We start from the raw sequence: 22,926 nt of genomic DNA, 5'->3' as shown, positions 1-22,926 counted from the left end.
ATTAAATAATTATGGCCTACTACCCTAGAGGGCATTTTTAGTGTTACTCAGCAGCACTGCTCTGTACTGCTGCTGTACCTATAATTACTGTAGCTAAGAACGGCCTCTCAGGTATTTGTGCACTGTCTGCATTTCCCAGCAGAGCAGATCTGCTTTGGATAGCTGACACAGCAGGAAGTGAAGCTTTTTTTGATATGTGAGCGTGCCCTAACAGCGATGACAATAACACCAGTACACGGCATATATGGGTGTGTTTGCTTGGTGATGGCGCTCACCCCTGGCAGCTAGCGCAGAGCAGCAGCAGCACCGACACCAGCAGCAAAGCGGTGAGGATGCTGAGGGTGACGATCAAGATCAGCTGCCCGCTCCCCAGCCACGACGCCACACCAGTAGAAGCTGCCGTCCCCGACCCGACGACGCCTGCCTCCGGCCCCCACCACACTCCACTCAGCACCGGAGCCATGGCACATCACACTGTGGGGGAAGAGGACATCGGACTGGTACCAGCTGGGGAAACACGAGAAAAACAAAACTTTTTTTGTAGATGTGAAATTACAATCACATTTAAACCGAAGCAAAACTATTTATTTTTTACAGTTTTACCAGGAATGATGTATATTGTAGATTTTTTTTATGTTTTTAAATGTGAAAAAAAACTTGTGCAGCGTTTTTTTTTTTTACTTTTCAGCAGATACTGAGAGATCGCCGTTGGCTGAGGAGGAGCAACGTTTACTGAAGGACACAGTCAGCCAAACCGTGCAAGCTGTGCTCTGTTTGTTAGGAAAACATACTGAGAGGAGAATTTGAATTCAGCAGCCACCTTAAAGCTCTATCATGGAAACCTAAAGGCGAATCATGCTCGTCAGACAATCACTGTTTATAAACACCTTATGAATCTTTCAAACCCAGGTTGACTCGAATGCAGACAGAAACAGAAATAATGACTTTTTATTGTTTGCTATTATAAAGAAATCTGAAGTTTTCCAAAATATGACCTGCGGGCAAAAAACTGCTTCGCCAAGTGTCCACTGGGTGACTTCTTCTTCTTTTCTTTTCTTTTTTAAATAAAATAGAGTGAAAATGTGTAACTTTAGATTTGAAAAGCTAAAAAGGGACACTTTGCCACTGCTGGGTTGGAACCTCCTTTTTTTTCTTCAACAATGTGCCAGAAACACTTCTCAGTGTTTGGTCCATGTTAACATGATGGCATCACACAGCTGCACATTTGTATATCCATGATGGGAATCTCCCATTCCGCCACATCCCAAAGGTGCTCTATTAGACTGAGATCTGGTGCCTGTGGGAAGCCATATGAATACAGTGAACTCATTGTCAGCAACTCATGTTCAGCAACAGTCACCATCTGAGGATTATTTCCTTGTTATTGCGTGATGTAATGGAAGGTGATTATGATACACACCCTAAAAATATTCAACATTGCTTATGCTTTTCAAAGAAATGACACACCTTAATAGAGGAAACCCTCCATATTTCCTGGCTATGCTGCCCAGCACGCTGTAGGAAATGTTTTCATCTCAAATCTCGTCTAAACTCCTTTAATATCAGCTCTAAAATGTAAAAATATGTTTGGCTTTCTTTGGTAGAAAAACCGAACCTCTACACTCGCTTTTGTTTTGTCACTTTGACTGCACAGGTCAGCTGTCCCAGTTCTTCATGTATAGATTCAACAAGATTTTGGTCCATGTTGACATGAGAGCTTCACACAGTTGCTACAGATTTGTCGGCTGCACATCCACGACGAGAATCTCCTGTTCTACCTGAACCCAAAGAGGCTCTATCGGACTGCAATCTGATTACTCTGGAGGCATTTCCTCCCGCAGATCTGCCATTAACTGGTTATTTTCTCTTTTTCAGACCATTCTCTATAAACCCTAGAGGTGGTTGATAGATCAGCAATTTATGAAACACTCAGACCAACAACCATGTCACAATCAGCGTCACTGACATTACTTTTTCCCCCATTCTGATGCTCAGTTTGAACTTCGGCCGGTCGTCTTGTTTACACATCTAAATGCACTGAGTTGCTGTCATGAGATTGGCACATTGGTACATTGAAATGCACATGTAAACTACTGGACTATTTTCTTAATTATCTGTGAGAGTGACTTTAAATAAGCTACTACACCAACGCCTAGTGGAACAGAGGACACCAGGTGCATTAGCTGTTTTGTGTCTTGGACACCTGTGAAGCTCCAACTACAGAGACGCATACTACAATAAATGAATTGCTGTTTTTGGCTAATTCATTTAGATTCTTTAACATTCCTTATAAATATTTGAACTGCACACACTGACTAGACATGACCAGCAGGTGGCAGAAGCGAGCAGTGTGAGACCGCAGTGCAGACAGCGATCTGCCTCAGTCTGCTGCAGTGGCCCTCACAACAGTGCCTCCAACAACTGGTGTCTGGGCTCTGCGCACAGCATCAGAAACCTCATCACGTCTCCGTCTAACAGCTAAAGTTGGGTTTAGCTGAACTGATGGAACCCCTGATTTTATCACGGATGATTTATGGGGGCTGTGTGGAGCTGCGGGTGAGTCACAAAAGGGTGGGGAGGGATTGTGAGCCTAAAATAATAAAAATAAATAAATGTGGAGAGGGTGGTTTGTATCCCACTGTGTGTGTGCAGGGAGGGGATGTCGTGCACTCCCGTGACTAAGATAGAGAAATAGTTCAGGGCAGACAGTGTGGAGAAGGAGTGAAACCGCACAATGAAAAATGGGAGCGAAAATAAACCGCACACACTCTTTCTCCTTTCAGTCACAGCACAACAGAGAGCTACAGCAGACCTGGTGGCAAGTGGCAGTGACAAAAACATGACAACCTATCTTCCCTCGTCTTTTTTCTTGGAGAGTGCAGGAGCCAAACTCCTGTCTGGAGTGTATGTGTGTGCGAAGAATGTGTGTACTCTGTGCCGGCGGTGAAAAACTCCATTGTGTCTCTCTGCTCGCCTATGCTAATGTGACTGGGGAGTGTGGGAGCTGATGTAGCACTCGTCGTATTCGAGCAGCATGGAAGTTTTGTTTGCAAATCAGATGGAGCTGCAGAGCGCAGTTTTAATTTCGCCTTCGTCTTCTTCAAGAAGACGCTGAGGAATTCCCGCCTTTGTCAGAAAGCCGATTGTGTTTATCCCTGTACAAAAACACACAGGTGCGCCTGGTACGAGACACCAACAGACTTAACAAAGCCTTACCTTGACACCTTGGATGATTAGTCAGGTCGGCCTTGCCTGGAAGAGAGCAGATAACAAAAAAGGGGGGGGGTTAGATGAGTTAATGTTATCATTGGAGGGTGGTGTTGTCCTGCGAGTGTGTGTGCGTGCACAGATGTAGGCTGGGCAGGCATGTGAGTGGGAGAGCAGCGAGGCTATTGAGTGTTTGTTTTTTAATGCCCATAGCAAATACATATTGGACAACAGGCTGCTTGCAACCTCTCATGCACAAACACACACTAGCTGTATGCAGTACACACAATAAGCACTGCATCTTTCACACATGCGATGTATTGATCAGTCAGCCCATGTAACCGAGAAGATAATAACCAGGTGACATCATCACTCAACTGTGTCCCATAACATGTAACGTGCGCAGTATGCACTGCAGTATTTTACATTGTACACGTACAGGGTGCAGGTTCAGTTATACACTCTGATTTTGCTTGAAATGACTTAAAAATAGTCCGAATGCTTTGGGGTCCCCTGGGACAGTTACCTCACAGACGCCGTATCTGACCTCGCCTGAGAGGCTCGTGTCCAGGTGTCACTATCTGCCGCTGCGTGCCAGCTCGCCCGCGGCTCGCGCTGGCACTTAAACCAGAATAATTACCGGCTGCCACGGCGCTGTGTCGCCATGGCAACATTTCCTTCTACCCATCGCCGCTATTTATGGTGGTTGAGTGGAAAAAAAGGGAGGAATAAATAAATAAATCTCCGCAGGGATGTTTTGTGAAAGAAACTCGTAGGAGATCACGAGTCTGTAACTGGTGGTTTTGGCGTGTTCAGCACGGTAGGGTATCCTGCTCGACTCAATTTAGCTTCTGTGGATCAAAACTAATCCTGGAACCACTAAGCCAAACTTATGAAATGTCCTTCAGTACTTCAGTGTGTCATGGCAGATTTCAGGCGGTGTTTTCTTGAAAAAGTCAGCAACAGGTTGTAAGGATAGTTTGAGGTTTGAGGAATGAAAGACAGTTCAGACCTCTGTTTTTGGATGCGTGAGTGGTGTGTCAGGAGTGTTAACCAGCCTCTAGACACATGTAAGCAAACCCCACTTTAACACTTAACTTTGGATTTCTCAGATAAGATTTTTCAGTATGACAGGAGCATAAAATTAAAAATACGAAAAGCAAAACACAATAACACAATAGTTTGAAAAGTTCTGAATGTATCCTAGTAAAACGTTACAGGGGTGTAGCCTGAGGTCATCTTTAACTGTCATTTAAATTTGGCTTACATACACCAAGGTCTTCAAGGTCACGAGTGATTTCACTCAGAAACCAAAGGACGCTGCACACATGCGTAACTGCACCTTGTCAATAACAAAGCAGTGAAAGGACAAAGTGTACTCTGTCTATTTTACTCTATATTGGACCATAAATGACAAAATAAACATCATACTGAATGAAATGAATCTTAAAACCAGTAAATGAGACCATGACCTCACCATGAGCCTGTCTACTGAGGTCATAGATCGAGTGATGAGTAGGAGCATTTTCTCATAGACTTCTATACAATCGACACTTTTCCCCAACCAGAGCAGTCACCCCCTGCTGGCCATTAGAAAGACTGCAGATAGCAAGCTTACAACATAAATATAAAATGCCTTTAAGGCACTCCTTCACTCACTTATACAGTCTTAATATTTAGACTTAGAGTAAATTCCTGGCACATGAGGCCATTCCCATACTTTCCACTATTCCAAGGCACCAAACTCTCTCTGCAAAAGTCTTACATTTATCATCTTACTCCCAGAGCAAAAGAAGTTGGATACCACTTTGGGTACCCTGCTGTGTACAAAATATGCGTAGAATAAACCATCCGCTCTGTCATCAAAGCATACTTTTCTTTCCTTAATGCTTCATAAACACTACACATTAAAGCTCCGAGTATCTTTTTCACAGCGGAAAGCTCTCCACAGGCCACCGTTATGTGATACAAGACTTCAAGCCAACGACTACAACTGTGCTTTCTTTTGCTGTCACTCTTCTTTCTCCAAGTGCTCCCTGGCTTTGATGAAAGAAAGCAGAAGCCTTGGAACGGAGACAATCAGTGTGGATGTCTTCTGTTTACAGATAATAACTGACTGGAAAAGTCATTTTAGAAGGAATGTGTTTGGAAATTCGAAGGTAAAAGCCCAAATTTTACCCTCACCCAGCTGTCCACACACACTGAGACCTGACATAATCATAAGACAGACCACTGCAGGACTTTATATGCAAGACACCAGAGCCAAAAAGCCACGGCATCTAATCTGAGCTGTGCTGCTCTACAGGAAGAGCGTTTCCCTGACTCTGAGTGTGGGTGTGTGGGAGTTTTGTCTACTGGACAGGTCACTGGCAGGGAAATGCAGAGAAGAAAAATTAGCATCCACAGGCGAAAGCGGCGCTTCGGTTTCCATGTATACTCTCGCAGCACGTGTGACACCTCCCTCTGCAAGGTCCTCTGGGTGCACGCAGATGGGGAAGGTTTACAGCTGGATGTCTGCAGCGAAATGAGCCCAGGGAAAGCTTCTGAAAGGACAGCCAGAGGCATTTCCACAATAATAAATAATCGAGTTTTCGGGAGAGAAAGAGCCTCCACTTTCTTCAAGAAGTCGTGCTCGTGTGGAGCTCTGCAGGAAACCCAAGTAACCTTTCAAACATCATAAAAGGAGCTAGAGAGGGGTTTATTGCAAACAATGAGGACTTCTGCTTCTGAACATCATTCTCCACTGATGGGAGTGGGGGTCATTATGCAGAATCCATCTTTACAATAGGAGTATATAAAAAAGATGATAATTTTCGGTGACCTTTCTGACCAGTAGGATTACAACAATGCACTTTGGGGCAGGGGCTAAACATAATCCAAAGATATATATATATATATTTTAACCACGAGAATACAGTTGGTGTGGGAATCACAGAGTAAAGCCCCATTCCTACAGGATTAGTATCCCCAGGGGACTTCATGTGATTTAGAAATTACCCTTAACGTCTGTGCTTCGTGCAGCACATTTGCACGGGAAAAAACAAAGGCTGCATTTTACTCAGATTTACTGACATCTGTGTTTGCTACCCACAGACTCTAATCTGATATGAACAGGCTGCCACATAATAGCTTTTAAACATGCTGAATGCTGCCTTGCACGTCCGCCTGCATAGTGCCACACGCCCTCCTCCTGCCATCCAAACTTTAATTTCATGGAGCAGTCACACCAGATTATGATCACCGGTAGCTTTCACAGCTAATAGACGTTGCTAGAGGTAAGTAACGCTATGCAAATACTGCAAAACATAATAATTAACATAAACATTTTTTTTAAACATCTGGCACATGGCAGTGATTTAAATCAAACTGTTTTAACTGTGCAGACGTGAACACGGTAGTCACACTTTGAAGGAGGTGGTCTGTGGCCCGTTCCAAATAAAAACTGATGGCTAGAACATGATCTGAACTTGATTTATGCTGCAAGTCTGAGCTAAACGTGGTATACAGACACACTCAAAAAAAGGGATTCTTCACCCAAAAGTAGCAGCTGGAGCTTTTCTATGTAAAGTTATGCAACTGTATGGTTTTCCTCCAGGTCCTACGTGTAATTAATGACTCTAAATTAGCTGTAGGTGTAAGGCACTTAAAATGTCATTAAGCAATAAACATAAATATTTCTCATTCCATTCCTGCTGTATAATACACTGTCTGTGCATTAATGTTAGTCCACTTCAGTAATCTGGGCATTTGATTTGCTCTGACTTGCTGTCCACGTTTTTTTCCCGTGTGAGTTTTGTCCTCGCTTACTTTCAGTTCATGCCATCCTCATTCACTTGATAAGCACTGATAAGAGGAGTCACAGAGACTCTGCTAAGTCGAATCCCTTTGGAGCGCCTTCATGATTTAATAAAAAACGTCGATACTTCGTGCCAGTGTATCGATTATTCAGCTCTAAGAGGATGTGATGCGACATTGCCATGCTTCTTTTGTCTCACCCCTGAAATACTGTGTTTACCAAATGTGCTCTAAAGCCATCTCGATAAAGTGGAAAGCAGCAATATGCTTGCAATGCCTCCCTTTGCTGGCATAATAGCATCAGAGTAATGTGGACATGGTTAAGGGAAACTGATGACCTCCTAGTCTTCCCAATCAGTGCAAATGACATTTGCATGCACGCACACACACATTAGTATACAGAAGCACACATAGGCAGCATTATCATGATAAACACAGAGATGCATGCAGACACTCCTGCAGGCTGTGTCAAAGCAGAAAAAAAAATGCTCCATGAAATCCAAACACACTACTGAGCATCTTGTGACTTGACCGGAGGGCCATTTGCTCGGTGGAGGGGGTGAGATAGATGGGGGAGGGGAGGAGAAGGATGGGGGACTGATGTCAAGGGTTAAGAATTGAAGATGAAAAAGGGAAAAAGAAGCAAAACAAGTGTACGGTGTAGAAAAAAGAAAAAGATGTAGAAAAACCACAGCTACTAGAAGAAATAAAGAAGGGGGAGGAGTAAAATAAAAGCCGAGACAAAAATACATGGCGAGAAAAAGCAGAAAGACCGCATAGGCAAGCAGTAGTTCACTGTGACACACACACACACCCATCCCCAGAGAGGGTAGATGAAATACAACTCCCCGACAGGATGCAGTGCAACAAGGGACCCTGCCCCTGACTGAGACAATGCAATTAAATGCACGCACACATGCACAGAAACGCCTGCAGGTGCTGCAGGATCTGCTTACTCAAATCCATCACTGCAACTGAAGAAACCGTCAAGTTTCAGTTCAGGAAAGTGAGTGTGTGTGTGTGTGTGTGTGTGTGTGTGTGTGTGTGTGTGTGTGTGTGTGTGTGTGTGTGTGTGTGTGTGGCGTGTGTGTGTGTGTGTGCGTGCGTGCAATCCAGGCCTCGCACAGTCTAACTCACTGATCACTGCATACGCCCGCATGAGCCAAAGCAATGGTGCGTCCCCATGAAAACAGGTGCTTGCGATCAAGAGACATAAGAGTGTTGCCATGGCAACACCAGCCATCCTAAGGGTTAATGGTTTTAGTCTGAGAAATTGATCTATCCTCCCTAAATGGGGAAATTGAAACTGCATAATTTAGCAAGGCTGCCTCATTTTCTCTCTCTCATATTACAAATTTGCGTGCGTGCGTGTGTATTTGTTATAGATTCACCCACAAGATGACGACCCTCCTTCTTACAAGCTGCAGTAACTATATCTGCTGGCGGTAGCATTCACAATCATTTCCCACCGGGGACATGTAAGTGAAATATGAAGCATGTAAACGTTTTGTAATGATCCAAAGAGATTAAAGGAAATGCACAAAGGTGCAAAACCAACCAATCTTACATCGTCTAAGTCCACAGGGTTACATTTACACATGTATCTTCTTTTTTAACTTTCTTATACAGAATCTTAAGAAAAAAGGGGGCTAATTTTAACAGTTCACTGCCAACTCCCTTCTTCCTGAATCCCAAACAGCTGCAGGGCTACAGAAACAGCAACATGTGTCTTAAGCTTTCACCAGAAATGACACATCTTCTCTCTCCCAAAGCTTTTCCCTGACCTGTCCTGACCTCGCGGAGCCACTGCAGTACACAGAGGCTCTGGGCATATGTGCGAGGATTGTGTAAACATGCGTGCGCGTCTGTAAAATCTGCCTCCACTTAATGTCACACTACCCCATGGGAAAAGCCACATTTCCTGCCTTCCTGTGCCAGTTTTCCGTGGTGACCCCAAAGTCTTTTTAGAGGCCCAGGGAGATTTCTTTCAAACGCACTCGGAAATGCAGCTGAACCAGAAGCTGCCGGGCTCTAATTGGATGGGCAATAAGCATTGATTTGATTGCCTGGCTGGATAACCTCTGGCATTCTGGGAGCTAACAAAACATGTTTTCTTTGCGGCAAAGGGAAGATCTCAGGTTCACAAACTGTATCCTGAGCAAAATTCACACATTTTTGCCATCAGAGGTAGACTATCCTCCCCTTCTTCTTACTTTATCTGCTCCTTTATCTTCTTCTTCTCCTTTTCTTGCCAAAGCCCCAGGCAGCTGCTCTGCATGTAAATCATTAGGACTTGAGTCCGTGAGCGTTTGTTCAATTAACCTCAACAATGTTTGTCTGTGTGCAGCACGGAAAACACAAACTATTAAAAGAATATTCACTCACAAATACTGCAAGCATCTCGATTTCACTTCTGCTTCGTTTCCTCCCTTTCCTTCCCTTCTTTCCTCCTCATGGTGAACAGCTTTCTCGACCTCGCTCAGTTGCCTCCTCCTACTTGCGATTAATCTTTAGCTTTCCACTGTTTTTCTCTCACACACACACACTCCCTCCGCTGAAAAGCAGAAGTGTACTCTTGCTGTCAAAAACATCACCTATCTACAACATATACTGTAACTGTCTGCTGCCCTAAACTCCCCTCTGAATGTGACAAACGCGTGCTTGTGGTTTTTTTGCTTCTCTGCAGGAAAAAGCAAACTGAAATTTCAAGAAGCAAGCTACGATCTGCACCACAAGCCTCCACGCGCGCCTCGACAAAGCAACTTTTATTATCCCCGCTCGGGCATTAAAGACGTCTGCCGTTGTTTCAAATTGATTAGCTCGGTGTCGGCGGCGCTGCACGCCTAATAATAAGATGCTGAAGCACAAAAACAACTTTAGTAATTGTGCAGCCGACCAGCTTACAGCAATTAAACAAACCAGCCGGGCGTGTCATCCAAATATGTAAATGGAGGCATGCTGCCTTTAATGAAAAGAAAAAAAGGAGATGGATTGTTTTAACGATTTCAGGGATTGTCACTCACATCGTAAGTGACCTTCTTGGCAAACACTGACGGTGGGCTGGAGGGGCAGAAGGAGGGTGGGGGGATTGAACTCTGGGAATTTGAGGAGGGACAGCCTGGATGTGGGCTGTAAAGTGTGCCTGTTTTTGTGTGTGCAAACATGTGCCGTGGCTTGTTTTGACTCCTGCTCCCGGCCCAGAAATTAGGAAATCAGATTTATTCAACTCCGAACGACCGCATGCATAAAATTTCTCCATCACTGTCATCCCCAGATGAAGATTATCACCGGGGGCGAGCGAGGAGTAGATATGACCGCATCATTATTCAGTGGCATTGGCCCTTTATGTGTTGAATAGCTGCCAAGATAAAGGGATTATCAGGGTGGATGGAATAGGATGAAGGGTGCTCTGTGTGTGTGTGTGTGTGTGTGTGTGTGTGTGTGTGTGTGTGTGTGTGTGTGTGTGTGTGTGTGTGTGTGTGTGTGTGTGTGTGTGTGTGTGGGGGAAATCCACTGAGGTAATTCATTCTAAAAGCTGCTAATGATATGCAACAGATGCCTGTTCTCGCTCCGGCGAACGTGCGCACACACAAACCCATGCACATTTATCACACTGAGGTGACACATGGACAACCCAGACGCACATTTTCACTGTCAGAGATGCGAGCAGCCACAGATGTAATTCTTTCTTCTTCAAAGCCTTGAAACCACCCTCCGAAGCTGCCGCTGCTTCTGCTCTGAAAATTGCCACATGCCACTTCATTTATCTCCCCTTGTGACACCAACCCTTTTGGACAAAAGACACAGGCCAAAAAAAGGATTAACGGAGGTGTGCGCCTGCGACTGAAATGGAAATGTGATCCATCTTTACGAGGCTCGGACAACAGCAGGGGCGGGTTTATTAGATGACCCAGACGGTGCCATTGGTGGTGGTGGGGTGGGTCTGAGCCTCTCGAAAGGCTTCTATAACACATTGGGGCTTAAGTAGAAAGTCTGATTTGCTAATTGGTGTACGTGTGCGCTTTGAAAGGAGTACTAGGAGGCGTGCTGTCATGGCCTCTGACCTTTAAGAGCAACACATTTTTCAGACATGCTTTAACAGGCTGGTAATTTTCACACAAATGCACGTACGAGCCTTATCCAACCCTTTCCGGCTCTGCTGGTTTTACCCCCTCTTCCACATCCTATGTTTTGTCTTTTTCCCCCCCAGTTTCCTGCCATTTATATCCCTGCTCTTGTCCAATCTCAGTCCCATTTGTCAACCCTGGCTTTTAACAATCTGCAGTTAAACCTTTTCGGCTGCACTTTCAGAAGCCTCGTCCCTCTTTGGAGCTCGCCATCGCATATTCAACACGTCTTCTAGCTGGACCATAAAGATATGGTAAAATATGGAAGCCTGCAGGAACTCAAAGGGCACATCTACAATCAGGAGCAGCCGGCAGGTGGGGAGTGGGGGGTGGAAACAAATGGCAACCCCCATCCTACCCCCCATGCCAAGCAGGGGGGTAGGATGCTGCAAGACGTGGCAACCTTCAGACGGCTATCTTCAGATTTCTGGTTAAATTCAAGCAGCACACGCCTGAGCAACACACGAAGATTGCAACAGCACAGATGAAGCTCTGCCTTCACCGTTTTCACAATTCCATTTGATTTCTCATTTCACAGACCAGAGGTTATTCCATTTTTCATAGCGGTGAGCGGAGAGGGGACTTCCAAACAGAGAGTAGGAAAATCAAAAGCAGATATGGAGAGAATATGCACAAAATTATTGTTTTTGTTAACAAAGTCTATATTTTTTGACTTTTGGGAAATATGCTTATTCACTTGTGACTCTTGAGTCTTTATGGTAAACATACACTTTCAACCTGACACTGCCGGAGGTTTCTTCCTGTTAAAAGGAAGTTCTTCCTTTCCATTGTCGCCAAAGTGCTTACCTTACAATATTAAATGGCCTGTATTTATATAGCGCTTTTACTAGTCCCTAAGGACCCCAAAGCGCTTTACATATCCAGTCATCCACCCATTGGTGATGGCAGCTACATTGTAGCCACAGCCACCCTGGGGCGCACTGACAGAGGCGAGGCTGCCGGACACTGGCGCCACCAGGCCCTCTGACCACCACCAGTAGGCAACGGGTGAAGTGTCTTGCCCAAGGACACAAGGACCGAGACTGTCCGAGCCGGGGCTCGAACCGGCAACCTTGCGATTACAAGGCGAACTCCCAACTCTTGAGCCACGATCGTCCCACAAGCCACGATCGCCCCACCTTGAGACAACTGCTGTTGTGAAATCTGTTTGTAATTCAGTCAAAAGACTGAGACACAGCTACCTGCTGAGCGTTTAACATGATGCCGCTTGTCTACGAACCGGTTGAGGAGATGATGATGACAGGGTGTTTGTAGGCCCCGTGAAGCTCTTTAATACACTACTCACAATGAAACTTTATAAAATATGCACAGTGTAATCAAAACAGGAACCTTTGTTGAGACTTTGAGGTTTTAAAACACTTTTACTTACCAATATTTCTAACCTAGGTAGCTGCAGCAGGCTGCCTGCAGCCTCCAGCAGAGACTTAATTATGCTCTGAACGTAACAGGCACAACTGAAGCCAAAAACTGCATAATCCCACTGCTGAACCCTGTGTCGTCAACACACTATTGCTCAGCTACATGAACTAGAGGGCCAAAGCGTGTATAATAAATATGTAACATGGTAGAATATTTATTTACAAAGCAGCAGTGGCTGCCACAGCCCTTCTCAAATCAGTTAATGGGGGCGGCTCTGTGTGTCCCCAGGGAGGGCTGAAAACCAAATGAACCAGCTGAATGTGCATCAGAGCAGTAAACAGGATGCCGGCTGGTGGCAGAAAATCTGCTGTCAGTCACACACACACACACACACACACACACACACACACACACACACACACACACACACACACACACACACACAAAGCCACACTCGGGAATTTAGACTCAAAAAATACACCGAAAATGGTCACGCACACAGAGTCATTGGAATAGAGATGAACCAATTAGCAAGTGGCAGACATCAGCGTGACAGAACGAGGTGGAGGCAGAGAGGAGTGAGTGATGAGAAAGAATATATTAGAGCGCGCTCAGTGTGCGGGCAGCCGGCCGAGAGGAAAATGCAAGTGAGGCACCTTCACACTCTGACACTTTCAAGGAAGCTGAGGTGGCCAGTGGCAAATCCACCCTGCCGCAGTGGGTGGATAATGTGGCAAGATGTGATGTGAGCAGAGAGCAGGACACACACAGAGGTGACACTCACTGATATTATTCACAGACGTGTACGGACATAGAAAGGTGAAACGTGGAGGAAAAACCTGTTTTATACCATCAGAACTGCTTAGTGGAGGGTCCCTAGCTTACAAAACTACACCTCCCACACCTTTCTTACTTTGCCTCAGGGCGGTGCTTCATATAGGAATGCAGAGCCTGCAGACTTTAAGTCAAATCAGGCCGTATAAACTGTACCTTAACTCGAAATCACGGCAGTATCTGTTTAGGGAGGCCAACAAATTTTGATGATAATTATTATGGAGAAAAAAGAATATTAAATGTATGTTTTTAGCACGGTGATGCAGACACCTTCTTGCCTCACAGGAAGAAGATCCTGTGAGGCCGGTTTCTCTATGCTTGTGTGGGTTGTCTCCACGTACTCTAGCAGTCCAAAGAGATGCACGGGTCAGGTTAATTGTCTGCTGAGTGTCAGCATGAATGGTTGTCTGTCCTTCCAGGGTCTACCCTGCCTTTAGTCCTATGACAGCTGGGAACGTTTCCGTCCACCTGCAACTTGACTTGAATATGAAGATGGATGGATATTTTTATACCAAATGAAGCACTTATTGTTTATCTACTCAGCTGTGATAGTTTTCTGCCACAGGTGCTCAGAATGATCTAAAAAACAAAGCCAAAGGTGGGGCTTAACGGACACCATTTTTTCTGAGGGGCAGTTACACATTACATCTTTTATTTATGTAGTGATGTATCCAGGTTTCTCCTGGTATGTGGAACGGAAAATGACTTGACTAGTTCTTTCTTTTAGAGGACGTGTGGATGTTTTATCACTAAGCTGATGTTGATTTTTAGCACACCTGACATGTTCACCAGGTAATATTCCCTAATTGATGGATGATCGAATGCTACCTGAAGTAAACGTTTGTAAAATTGTGTGTGGGTGATAATATGAAAATTGTTTTGTACCTGATAAAGGTGAGCTAGTCTGAAGCTTTGTGACTCAATAAAATAGTGGTAAGTGGGAGAATGTGCAGAAGTTAAAGTTCTAAGACTTGTGCAAACTCCTCTGCGCGCACAGACGTCAGAATGCACACTCCTCTCGAGTGCCCCTTAAAATCAAGAGCCCTTACAATACAGCGTTTGTAAACGACCTCTCAACGCTCCTGACCGCCAACTCATATTAGACCATTAGCAGTGCCCTGGAGACTTAACACACTGCACAACAGAACCACTCTACATCGCCCTGACCCCACCAGTGCTGCTGATGGAGATTTTATTTCTTGTTGACATCACCCGGGGTGAAACGCGTAATACATACGACACGGTATGGTGCTAAAGCTTTATGACTTCCTGAGTGTCTAGCAGTTATTGTAAGCCAGACTATCAGGACAGACAGGATGCTTAGTGTAGCTCTGAAGGTTTTCCCAAAGGAGGAAGTCAATTAAAGAAAAGCCAACACGATCTCCTTAAAGAGAAGCTGAGTGAACGAAAGCATCTCTTGGATTTCTTTATCTCCTGCAGACTTTAAAAACAAAAGACCCTAAATACCATGAAAATGCAATTCAAAAGAAAGCATGCGATCTGAAGATTAAGAGGGAGATAGAAAAGGCACCCAGTCTGCCGTAAGCTGACGCAGCAAGGAGCACAAAATCATCTCTTGAGGAGGAATTAACAGCGTGAACAAGGCCATAGACGAGATTGCAGATAAGCTGCTTTGGGTACAAAAATGACATTTGCAATCCCCTGACTTCCTACAACAAATTTGTTGTGTAATACTTTCCTAGAAGCCTCCATTAGTAGACCGAGCATGGAAGGATGACAAATCAAGAACTTTAATTCCAAATGTTATTTTTAAATAAACCCCTATGCTACAAATAAACACCACATTCCCAGAATTCAGTTAAAGAGTCCATCGGGATGTGCGCTCGGTTGTGTGTAAGTAGGGCTTCACTTTCCAAATGTTTTCCAGAGAGACCTCTGAGAATATCACAGACGCCAATGCCTTCCCAGGCGCTCCAGCACAGGATCCGAAGAAACAGAGAGAGGGATTCCCGTGAGGAATGCCTGGAATGTAAACAGGCCACCCACGCAAAATGAAATCACACATCCTTTTCTCTGCATCAGAGGCCGTGAGATGACGGCCTCAGCTGGAAAAAGATGCCCCAGAGAGCAGTGCAGTTTGTCCTTCTGGTTTACCCCTTTCATCCGCACACATCCCTCCAAAAAAGAAAAAAAAATCCCATGAGAGGCTCCAGGAATGCAAATGCATGCTGGGAAATGTGTCGACCTTCATCCTTTCATTGCAGCAAACACCCTCTGTGCAAAGTGTTGCAGAGTTATGGTCTTAGAAGAAGAGCTCTCGTAATCTCGCCTACACACAAACTATATACACACAAGAGGCAGCTGTAATTAGAGTGTAGTGGTCAGCCGTCAAAATTTGAAGCTTTCTTTATGAACCCTTCCTGGTTTTAACACCTTCTCAGCCATATGACACCGCTGCTGTTATTAGTCCTATGGCCCACATAACCACCTGCTCCAGAAATGACTTTCTGGGTCGCCGGGGGATTACTGTAGGGCTAATGCAGCAGCACACCAGCAGTCCTGGGGGCCACAAATGGGTCAAATACTGCTTGCTTCATTTCAACAGCATCATAAACAATAAAACGTGCAACAGTGACACTCAGAGCTCCTTCCTTTGAGACCTGAAATCCACCAGGGGGCTCTGTGCAATTAATTAGTAGGAGCGAATGTAGGCAAGCGAAAGTAAACAGTGGCTAATTTCCTGTGTTTTAACTGCTCGTGGCCTTGCTCGGTGGCTATTCCTGCTGTTTAGCCGAGTGGCGTTAGCCACCGCCCCGCCCCCCGTGCATGTGGCCGCGACAGTTATTGTTCTGCTGCAAGGCCGCTAACAAACAGCCAGCTGGAGCCCGTGTTGTTGTGGCTAAATGAGCCACAACTGCCTTTAAAAAAAATCCACAACAACCCGGCAAGCGTTTGAAGTCGCCCGCCTGCGAAAGGGTGGATTCCTTATTGTTTAAAACTGGAGATTCCTTCTTTAGCAAGGAGGGAAACCATGTTTTCATTTCAGCTTTCATGTCCTTTTTATAGAGTGTTTTGTCTGCTATGAAAGTGCTGACACATTTGTTTTTAAAAAGAAAAAAAAACCTCAAGGGTGAGGAACAAGGAACAACATCTGAGGAAATACAAAAGGCGGAGACGATCGCATGAAGGCAGGGAAAGTAAAACCTATTTTTAACTTTAAACAGTTCATCTGGAGTGGAAAAACATGGCAGACTTACAGTGTGTAATGTTTAAGGTTTACTTAAAAGCTCCCTTTTCACTGGTTCCTATTTAGCACTAATTAAAAGGAGACTGGAGAAGTAAGCAACATGATAAAACAACACACATCCTATGGTAATAAAGGCCTTTACTGCATGGTCATCGAGGACCATTAAATTATCCAGCCTGCATTAGTAAAAGCGTCCAGCTGAGAGGCCTTTCATGTCAAGCTCTCTTAAGGTAAAAGAAGTTAGAACAGATGTCTGGAGTTATTCCAAAAGGCCACCAGCTGATCTTCAAAGATGAACTGACTACTGAGCTGCTGAGCACCTCAATCTATAACGCCCCTCGAAGGAAAGTGTAGACTTTAAAGCTGCAAGAAAAACACTGGATGCTTTACACACTTAGAAAAACACAAGTGAACACAGACAAACTCGTGATGACTGAATAACTGGTTGACACATTGAGCTGTTGGTCCACATGATGGTTTGGTAATGAGCTCCGTGGCCTGATTCGGAGATTTAGTGACTGGAGCGTGACACCGTTTCTGAGGGAATGTGGATTTTATTGATTTTGAAGTTTGAAGTCAAAGCAAAGACGAGGAAGTCCTCGAGTGGAAACTGATGTGTGACATATGTTACAACCTGGACTCGAACACGCAAGAAAATGAGATTCATTAAACCAGTGACCCACGAAGAGGCGCCGCCGGAGATGCAACTGCACTCACTAGTCCATGAGCCACCCGTCTTACTGTTGACTGTCATTAAACTTTCATGGGTTTTTCCCATTTTAATCTTTTTAAAATGATTTCTTATGAGCTATTTGGTGTTATCTTAATGTGGTTATTATATCTTTCTATTTTTAAACTTGTGCTTTCTGTTCTGTATGTTTTTATAATGTTACTCCATCTACATCGACTCCTTTTTAAATGTGCTGTTTGAATAAAAGTGACTACCATTAAATACTGAATATGCTATCTGCAAGTGTTATTCTCAGCTTTAATGGCTAAACATCTGTCAGCGTCTAGCCTTACACAGACTAAATTATTGAACTGAACTGGAAAAATAATAATAGGTAATGACAATAATGCAATTAGTTACAGTCCTTTAAACAACGGAAAAAATCCACAATGGACATTAAGAATGAATGCAAAACAAAAAAAGTGCAGTTTGTACTTCAGAACATTAATGTTTTCAATATACCAATATACTCGTTCTTTATATTTGGAGAGAAATACGAGTGAGGTGGAGTGATTTATTGAAACGTGCAAACATACGGAGTTTGTACAATTTTAACAACTCTCTTTGGCTTCCTGAAGGACTTTTAAAGATCTTTTTTTGATGTTGGCTAACTTTTGTTTCATTTTCTATCAAAATGATCCCACGCTGCTTCAATAATCTCGAGGTCCGGGCTCTGGGGAGGTCAATCCCACTGTGCATTTTTTTCTACCTAGGTATGCTTTTAATGCACAGGCAGTGTGTTTGGGATCATTGTCATGCTGAAAAATTAAGCTGTTGCCAATCAGACATTGTTCCAGCCCCAAACCATGACAGCCTCCACCGTGTTTTACAGTTTCAGACCTCTTCCGTACACACAGATGGTGATCTTCAGTCCAGTTCTTGTAATTTGGAATACCGGTTTTCCTTCTTTAAGAATTGCTTCTTGACAGCCACCCTTCCACTGAGACTATTTCAGATCAACTAAATGTCCAGATCTCACAGGAATGTCAGATACTGTTGATCTGCCTAGATAGTTTTTTTAAAGCCTGACACTTCTTCTTTTGTCCTCCACTTCTCCAGTTTTTTAAGGACACACTGTGCCGAGAATTCAGAATATCACTCTGAAAGTCACCGTGTTGGTGCAAAGAATTCTCTTTTCTATCTGTCAAACTGTGGATCTTTATCATTTTCATAGATTCAACTAAAGGAATAGGAACATAGTGTGTTTCGTGACAGGCTGCTAATAACAAGGTGACTAAAGATACTATTTAAAATTGGTTCTTTGGTAAATTGTCTGTGACGTGTAGACATTACACCAGCTCTTTGAGGCAGGTGCCTTCGCTATTCATAGGTCAGAAGACTTTTGCATAGTATTGTGTGTTATGTGAAAAAATCTTCATCAGTTAAACATAGTATGACACATTTAAGTCTCCTAAGATTTATATATGAAACAAAAACATTCACAATTGGATGGAAGGAAAAATTCTCCTCCGCAGGGATCAGCTGAGTGATGTAATCAAGTACTACACCCCGTGTGCAGTCACATATGTGTGAACATGCACGCTGCATAACAAACAACCAGGGATCAAGAATAGCTTGTTAACATCCCATCTTATGTTCAGAGGTCGAAAAAAACAACACTCTCCCCGGGTCTTATTATCGCCTGGCACGCTGCCTTGCACCAAAGCAGCGTTTCCCAATAACAGGCTATAAAAATGACAATGCGCATCGACGGCCTCAGAGACACTCGGGGAGACGCTCCAGAGGATATAAAGCAACTTTGAAGTGTGACGCTGTGGCGCATGAGAGATGACACATCCACAAGCGCGTACATGCTCCCGCAGACGCAATACATATCGATAATCCCAGACGACTGGCTGGCTTTGTACGTCAGCGGCGTGTGTCTGGGGCGTGTGTGTTTATGTCTAAGTGCGGGGTTGGCCGCATGACAAATCTGCAAAGAGCAGAACGTATGAACGTCGTGAGAGTTACAGGTCACTAGAAGAGCATTAGCATAATCCTATGATAAGTCACGAGTAACTACATAGTAATTATGTAATTATTAGAAGGTTTAAACCTATGTTTAGCCACAATATGACGTGCATTCAATTATCTGTCATGTGCAAACACAGGCAGCTTGGTCAGTATCTGTGAGGCTTACCTAAGTAAACAACTCTCTATGCAGGGTTTATCTCCAGGACAAAACATTAAATGCTGCTAACATTTGGTGTAATCAAAAGAAGGCTTTCATGAAGCAACACTCATGTTGTGTAGTAAAGGCTTTTGTGTTGTTTGTGTCTGTCACCAGGTAGACTGTGACTAAAGAGGTACCAGTTGCTTTGAATGCCGCAGGAACGAGTCACTGACTGCAACTGAGCAATGAAGTTTCGCTGGCTCTCTAAATCACAGATACACACACAATATAGAAGCAAAGTTATGTGTGTACGCGTGGGGTGTGTGTGTGTGTGTGTTGGTCATCCTGCTCATTCGTTGTAATTCTCCCATAATCCTTTACTCTGCAAAATGACACAGCTGCCAGACATATCCTCTTTGCTGGCGCCTCAAACCTCCACTTCTTTCCTCTCTCTCCCACTCTCTTTATATGACACACACACACACACACACACACACACTGTGACACACACGTATTTTACAACCATCAACCATGCACAGAGATTATCTTGACGATTACATGATCAGCATCATGTTAACTCGTGCACTTTACAGTAAAAGCATGACACAACTATTTCTGTGATTCGCAGCGCACAAAGACGTGCCTCCGTCACCATGACAACACTATTCCTGGAAACAAACAGGATCTCCATTCCCGATGCATTTATGATTCCTCGTCTGCTAATTGTTAAAAGAAAAGGCACCAGTTGGGGAAGTGAGGACAGAACACACCCTGTTTATACAGCGAGCGCACAAAACTGCTTCCTAATCCCCCACATGGCTCGGTGCTGGACTCGGTTGGTGGAGTGGGTTTTTGAGAAGCACCTGCTGGGGACTTATCAGCTCAGTTTAGAGGAGTTTAAAAAAATAATCTCACCTGATTTTGAAATCGGGTTGCATCACGCTCAAAAGGAGACAATTCTACAAGATGTCGAAATAATGGTGCAACACACACGTACTTTAAGAAATCTTTAAGATGATCCTAGCAGAGGGAGAAAAGCAGCATCTTATGTGCGGATGAAAAAGAAAACTGCGGTGCAACAGCTTGCAGCTTAGCAATGAGCAAAAAAGCAGAAGGTTGAAGCTAAATGAAAGGTGCTAGAGAAATGCGGTCAGCCTATTCTAACCTAGTCTATTTAGAAGGGAGAATTTAGCTTCTGTATTACATATATATCTCTAGCAGCATTGCTAAGTAGCAGTAGTTAACGATATGAGCCTCAGGGGCTAGAATGGCAACGGCTGTACTTCCATCTCAGCTGACTAACGCACCGGTAGGCCCTGTGGTAGTTTCAGATCTCATTCTCGTTGTAGGCTCTCCATCTCGATCTCAGTGGCTGCTTTGAAAGTGATGATGTTATAATAATCACAATCGACTGAATTTTAATTTCTTGTGACACCCTGATAAATATAGGAGCAGTTTGAGATGTTTTAGACTTGCGCAGAAATGGATAATCAAAGCCAAAAAAAAACAAAACAAAAAAAGAAATCCAAAGAAAATGTAACTACCAAAGGTCCTGGACCCGATTTATCGCACTGAAAGTGCTGGTGGCTAAAGTGACCTTAAAATCCTAAAAGCCCAGCACAAGAAAGCTTCTTAGTTTGTATGACGTGGTCAGAAAAGCGATCCTATCGCTGCTTTTCACCTGGCAAAATTAATTTACAGCCTCTCTGATATAAGACAAAAGGGAACATATCAAACAAAAAGAGCAGACCAGAGATGTGGAGCACCCCACATGCCGCGCTGGCACTTTGGTGATGCCAGTCTGTCCGTCTATTCCCTAGCAACCCTGTAACCCGGGGCGACAGGGCCTCAGCAACAAACAGACAGACCAGAACTCCGCTTGCTTGTTGCCAAGAGGCTGATAATGCAGAACTTTTCAGATCTGCATACAACCACACACAATAGGAACACAAAGACAGGAACCTCCAGCATATACATACAATATTACCATCATACTTCATCTATTCGCATTTGCATGCAATCACACACAGTGTAAAGCAGGAATAGAGACATTATACATAAGCGATATCCTGCTTAGCAGCATAGCATGTTTTTCCTGGCTTAATACATCCACAATATTAATGATGATGGCATTTGTTAAGTTGAATTGATAGAGACAGAGACATGCTCATGTCACGCATTCTGGTTTGAATTATTAAAGCTGTCAAACTTTGCACATCCACACATAAAAAAAACATTTTTGGGGAAAACTTTTTGCAGGAAAGAGTCTAATGTCTCCGTCTCTGAGCATTCACACAGATTCTTTGCCTGCACCGTGTGGGAAGGGTGGAGGTAGGGAGGTAGAGGGGTTAGCGAGAAGTCTGCTAATTGGCAGGGCTTACCATTCTTCGAATGACTGAGTAACTGAAACAGTTAATATCCTACCTCAAGAGAGAAATGGATGAGTCTCGTCATTCATCACCTGTAAAACAAAAACAAGAGAAGACCGTGTTTGAGAGTCAACGCACACGTCTGCCGGTAACATAATAAGGAAAAATAACCCCAGAATATGCAGAGAGCTCAGGAAAAGAGCAAGCACACTGTGTGATTCACGCAGGGATTCAACATCCACTCGAATGGCCTCCTCGCAAATTCTTGTTGATCGAATCTGAGCATGCTCGGTTGACAACGTCAAGTTAGGGAAGCACGAGGGGGATAACCCTGCTATATTGGATAATGTGTTATATGCTCGCTTCCAGCCCTTAGTGGATGCAACATAACAGGAGCAGGGGGGAGAAAGTGCTGAAAAAGCTCCTGTGTGAGGCGGCAGCGCAGACATCAGAGCAAATGGGATGTGAAGTTTCTGGAACAGCGTCTGTATTGTTGGGGGAACGCAGCAGGGGGGTTAAGCTCATGCAGCTTCTGTTTACTGACAGAATATAGGAAAGCACAGCGCTCACCTGCACCTATTAACTGATATTGCGTCGCAAGCACCCGTATCCAGCACAACTACAGAGCTTACAGATATTCTGCCATTAAGTCTGAAAGAACTGTGTGTGTAACAAGTATTGCAGAGTCATTAATAGTGTTCCTTTCACTGTTACAGCCTGTTTAATGAGAGGCCACAACCACGCTGTCTGAGTGATTAGTTACTGTGTCTTTGTATGCTCAAAATATTTGGAGGGAAAAGGAGGTCTAACTGCGCGCCACGTACCTTCAATCATTCCAATACCAGCTTCTAGTCTACTTCCAGCCCCCTTTATATCGTCTAGAATGCTATAAAAACAAAACATTTACAGGATTTCAAAATCAAAGAGTAACCTACACCCACAGGCACAGAGCCAGAAATATGTGTTCAGAAGCCAAACCCTACTAGCGTTGTTATTTTATGAGGTATTGTGTAGATGACAAGAGTCTAAAAACGTGGCTGAAAAGAAGCTAATGTCCCAGCTTCATTTGTTGCTCTGAGTCAGGCTTTTAAATTCCCAGTTAATGACCTGTTTTTGAGCTCTTGAGTTTCTCTTTCTCTCTCTGTCTCATATACCGTGTACAT

General features: G+C 44.0%; 1 protein-coding gene across 2 annotated transcripts in view; it reads right to left on the bottom strand.

Moving 5' to 3' along the window:
* The window catches only part of pag1 (phosphoprotein membrane anchor with glycosphingolipid microdomains 1), a 61,494-nt gene that overhangs the window by 21,293 nt on the left and 17,275 nt on the right, over positions 1 to 22,926 (bottom strand). Inside the window, exons 2-4 of one of the 2 annotated variants that reach the window (XM_085346084.1) lie at positions 21,819 to 21,855; positions 3,217 to 3,252; positions 276 to 507 (exon numbers count right to left, since the gene is read on the bottom strand). In XM_085346084.1, the coding sequence (XP_085202210.1) occupies positions 276 to 463 (188 nt within the window). In that variant the 5' untranslated portion in view covers positions 464 to 507; positions 3,217 to 3,252; positions 21,819 to 21,855. The remainder of the gene's footprint in view (positions 1 to 275; positions 508 to 3,216; positions 3,253 to 21,818; positions 21,856 to 22,926) is intronic. The other variant, XM_085346085.1, reaches the window with a different exon arrangement.

The sequence above is a fragment of the Diplotaxodon limnothrissa genome, linkage group LG22, assembly GCF_057381915.1.
Source record: "Diplotaxodon limnothrissa isolate DT_005_m linkage group LG22, D_limnothrissa_male_GT1.1, whole genome shotgun sequence".
Lineage (NCBI taxonomy): Eukaryota > Metazoa > Chordata > Actinopteri > Cichliformes > Cichlidae > Diplotaxodon > Diplotaxodon limnothrissa.
Note: the sequence above shows the minus strand (reverse complement) of the source record. Positions and strands in the feature narration are given on the sequence as shown.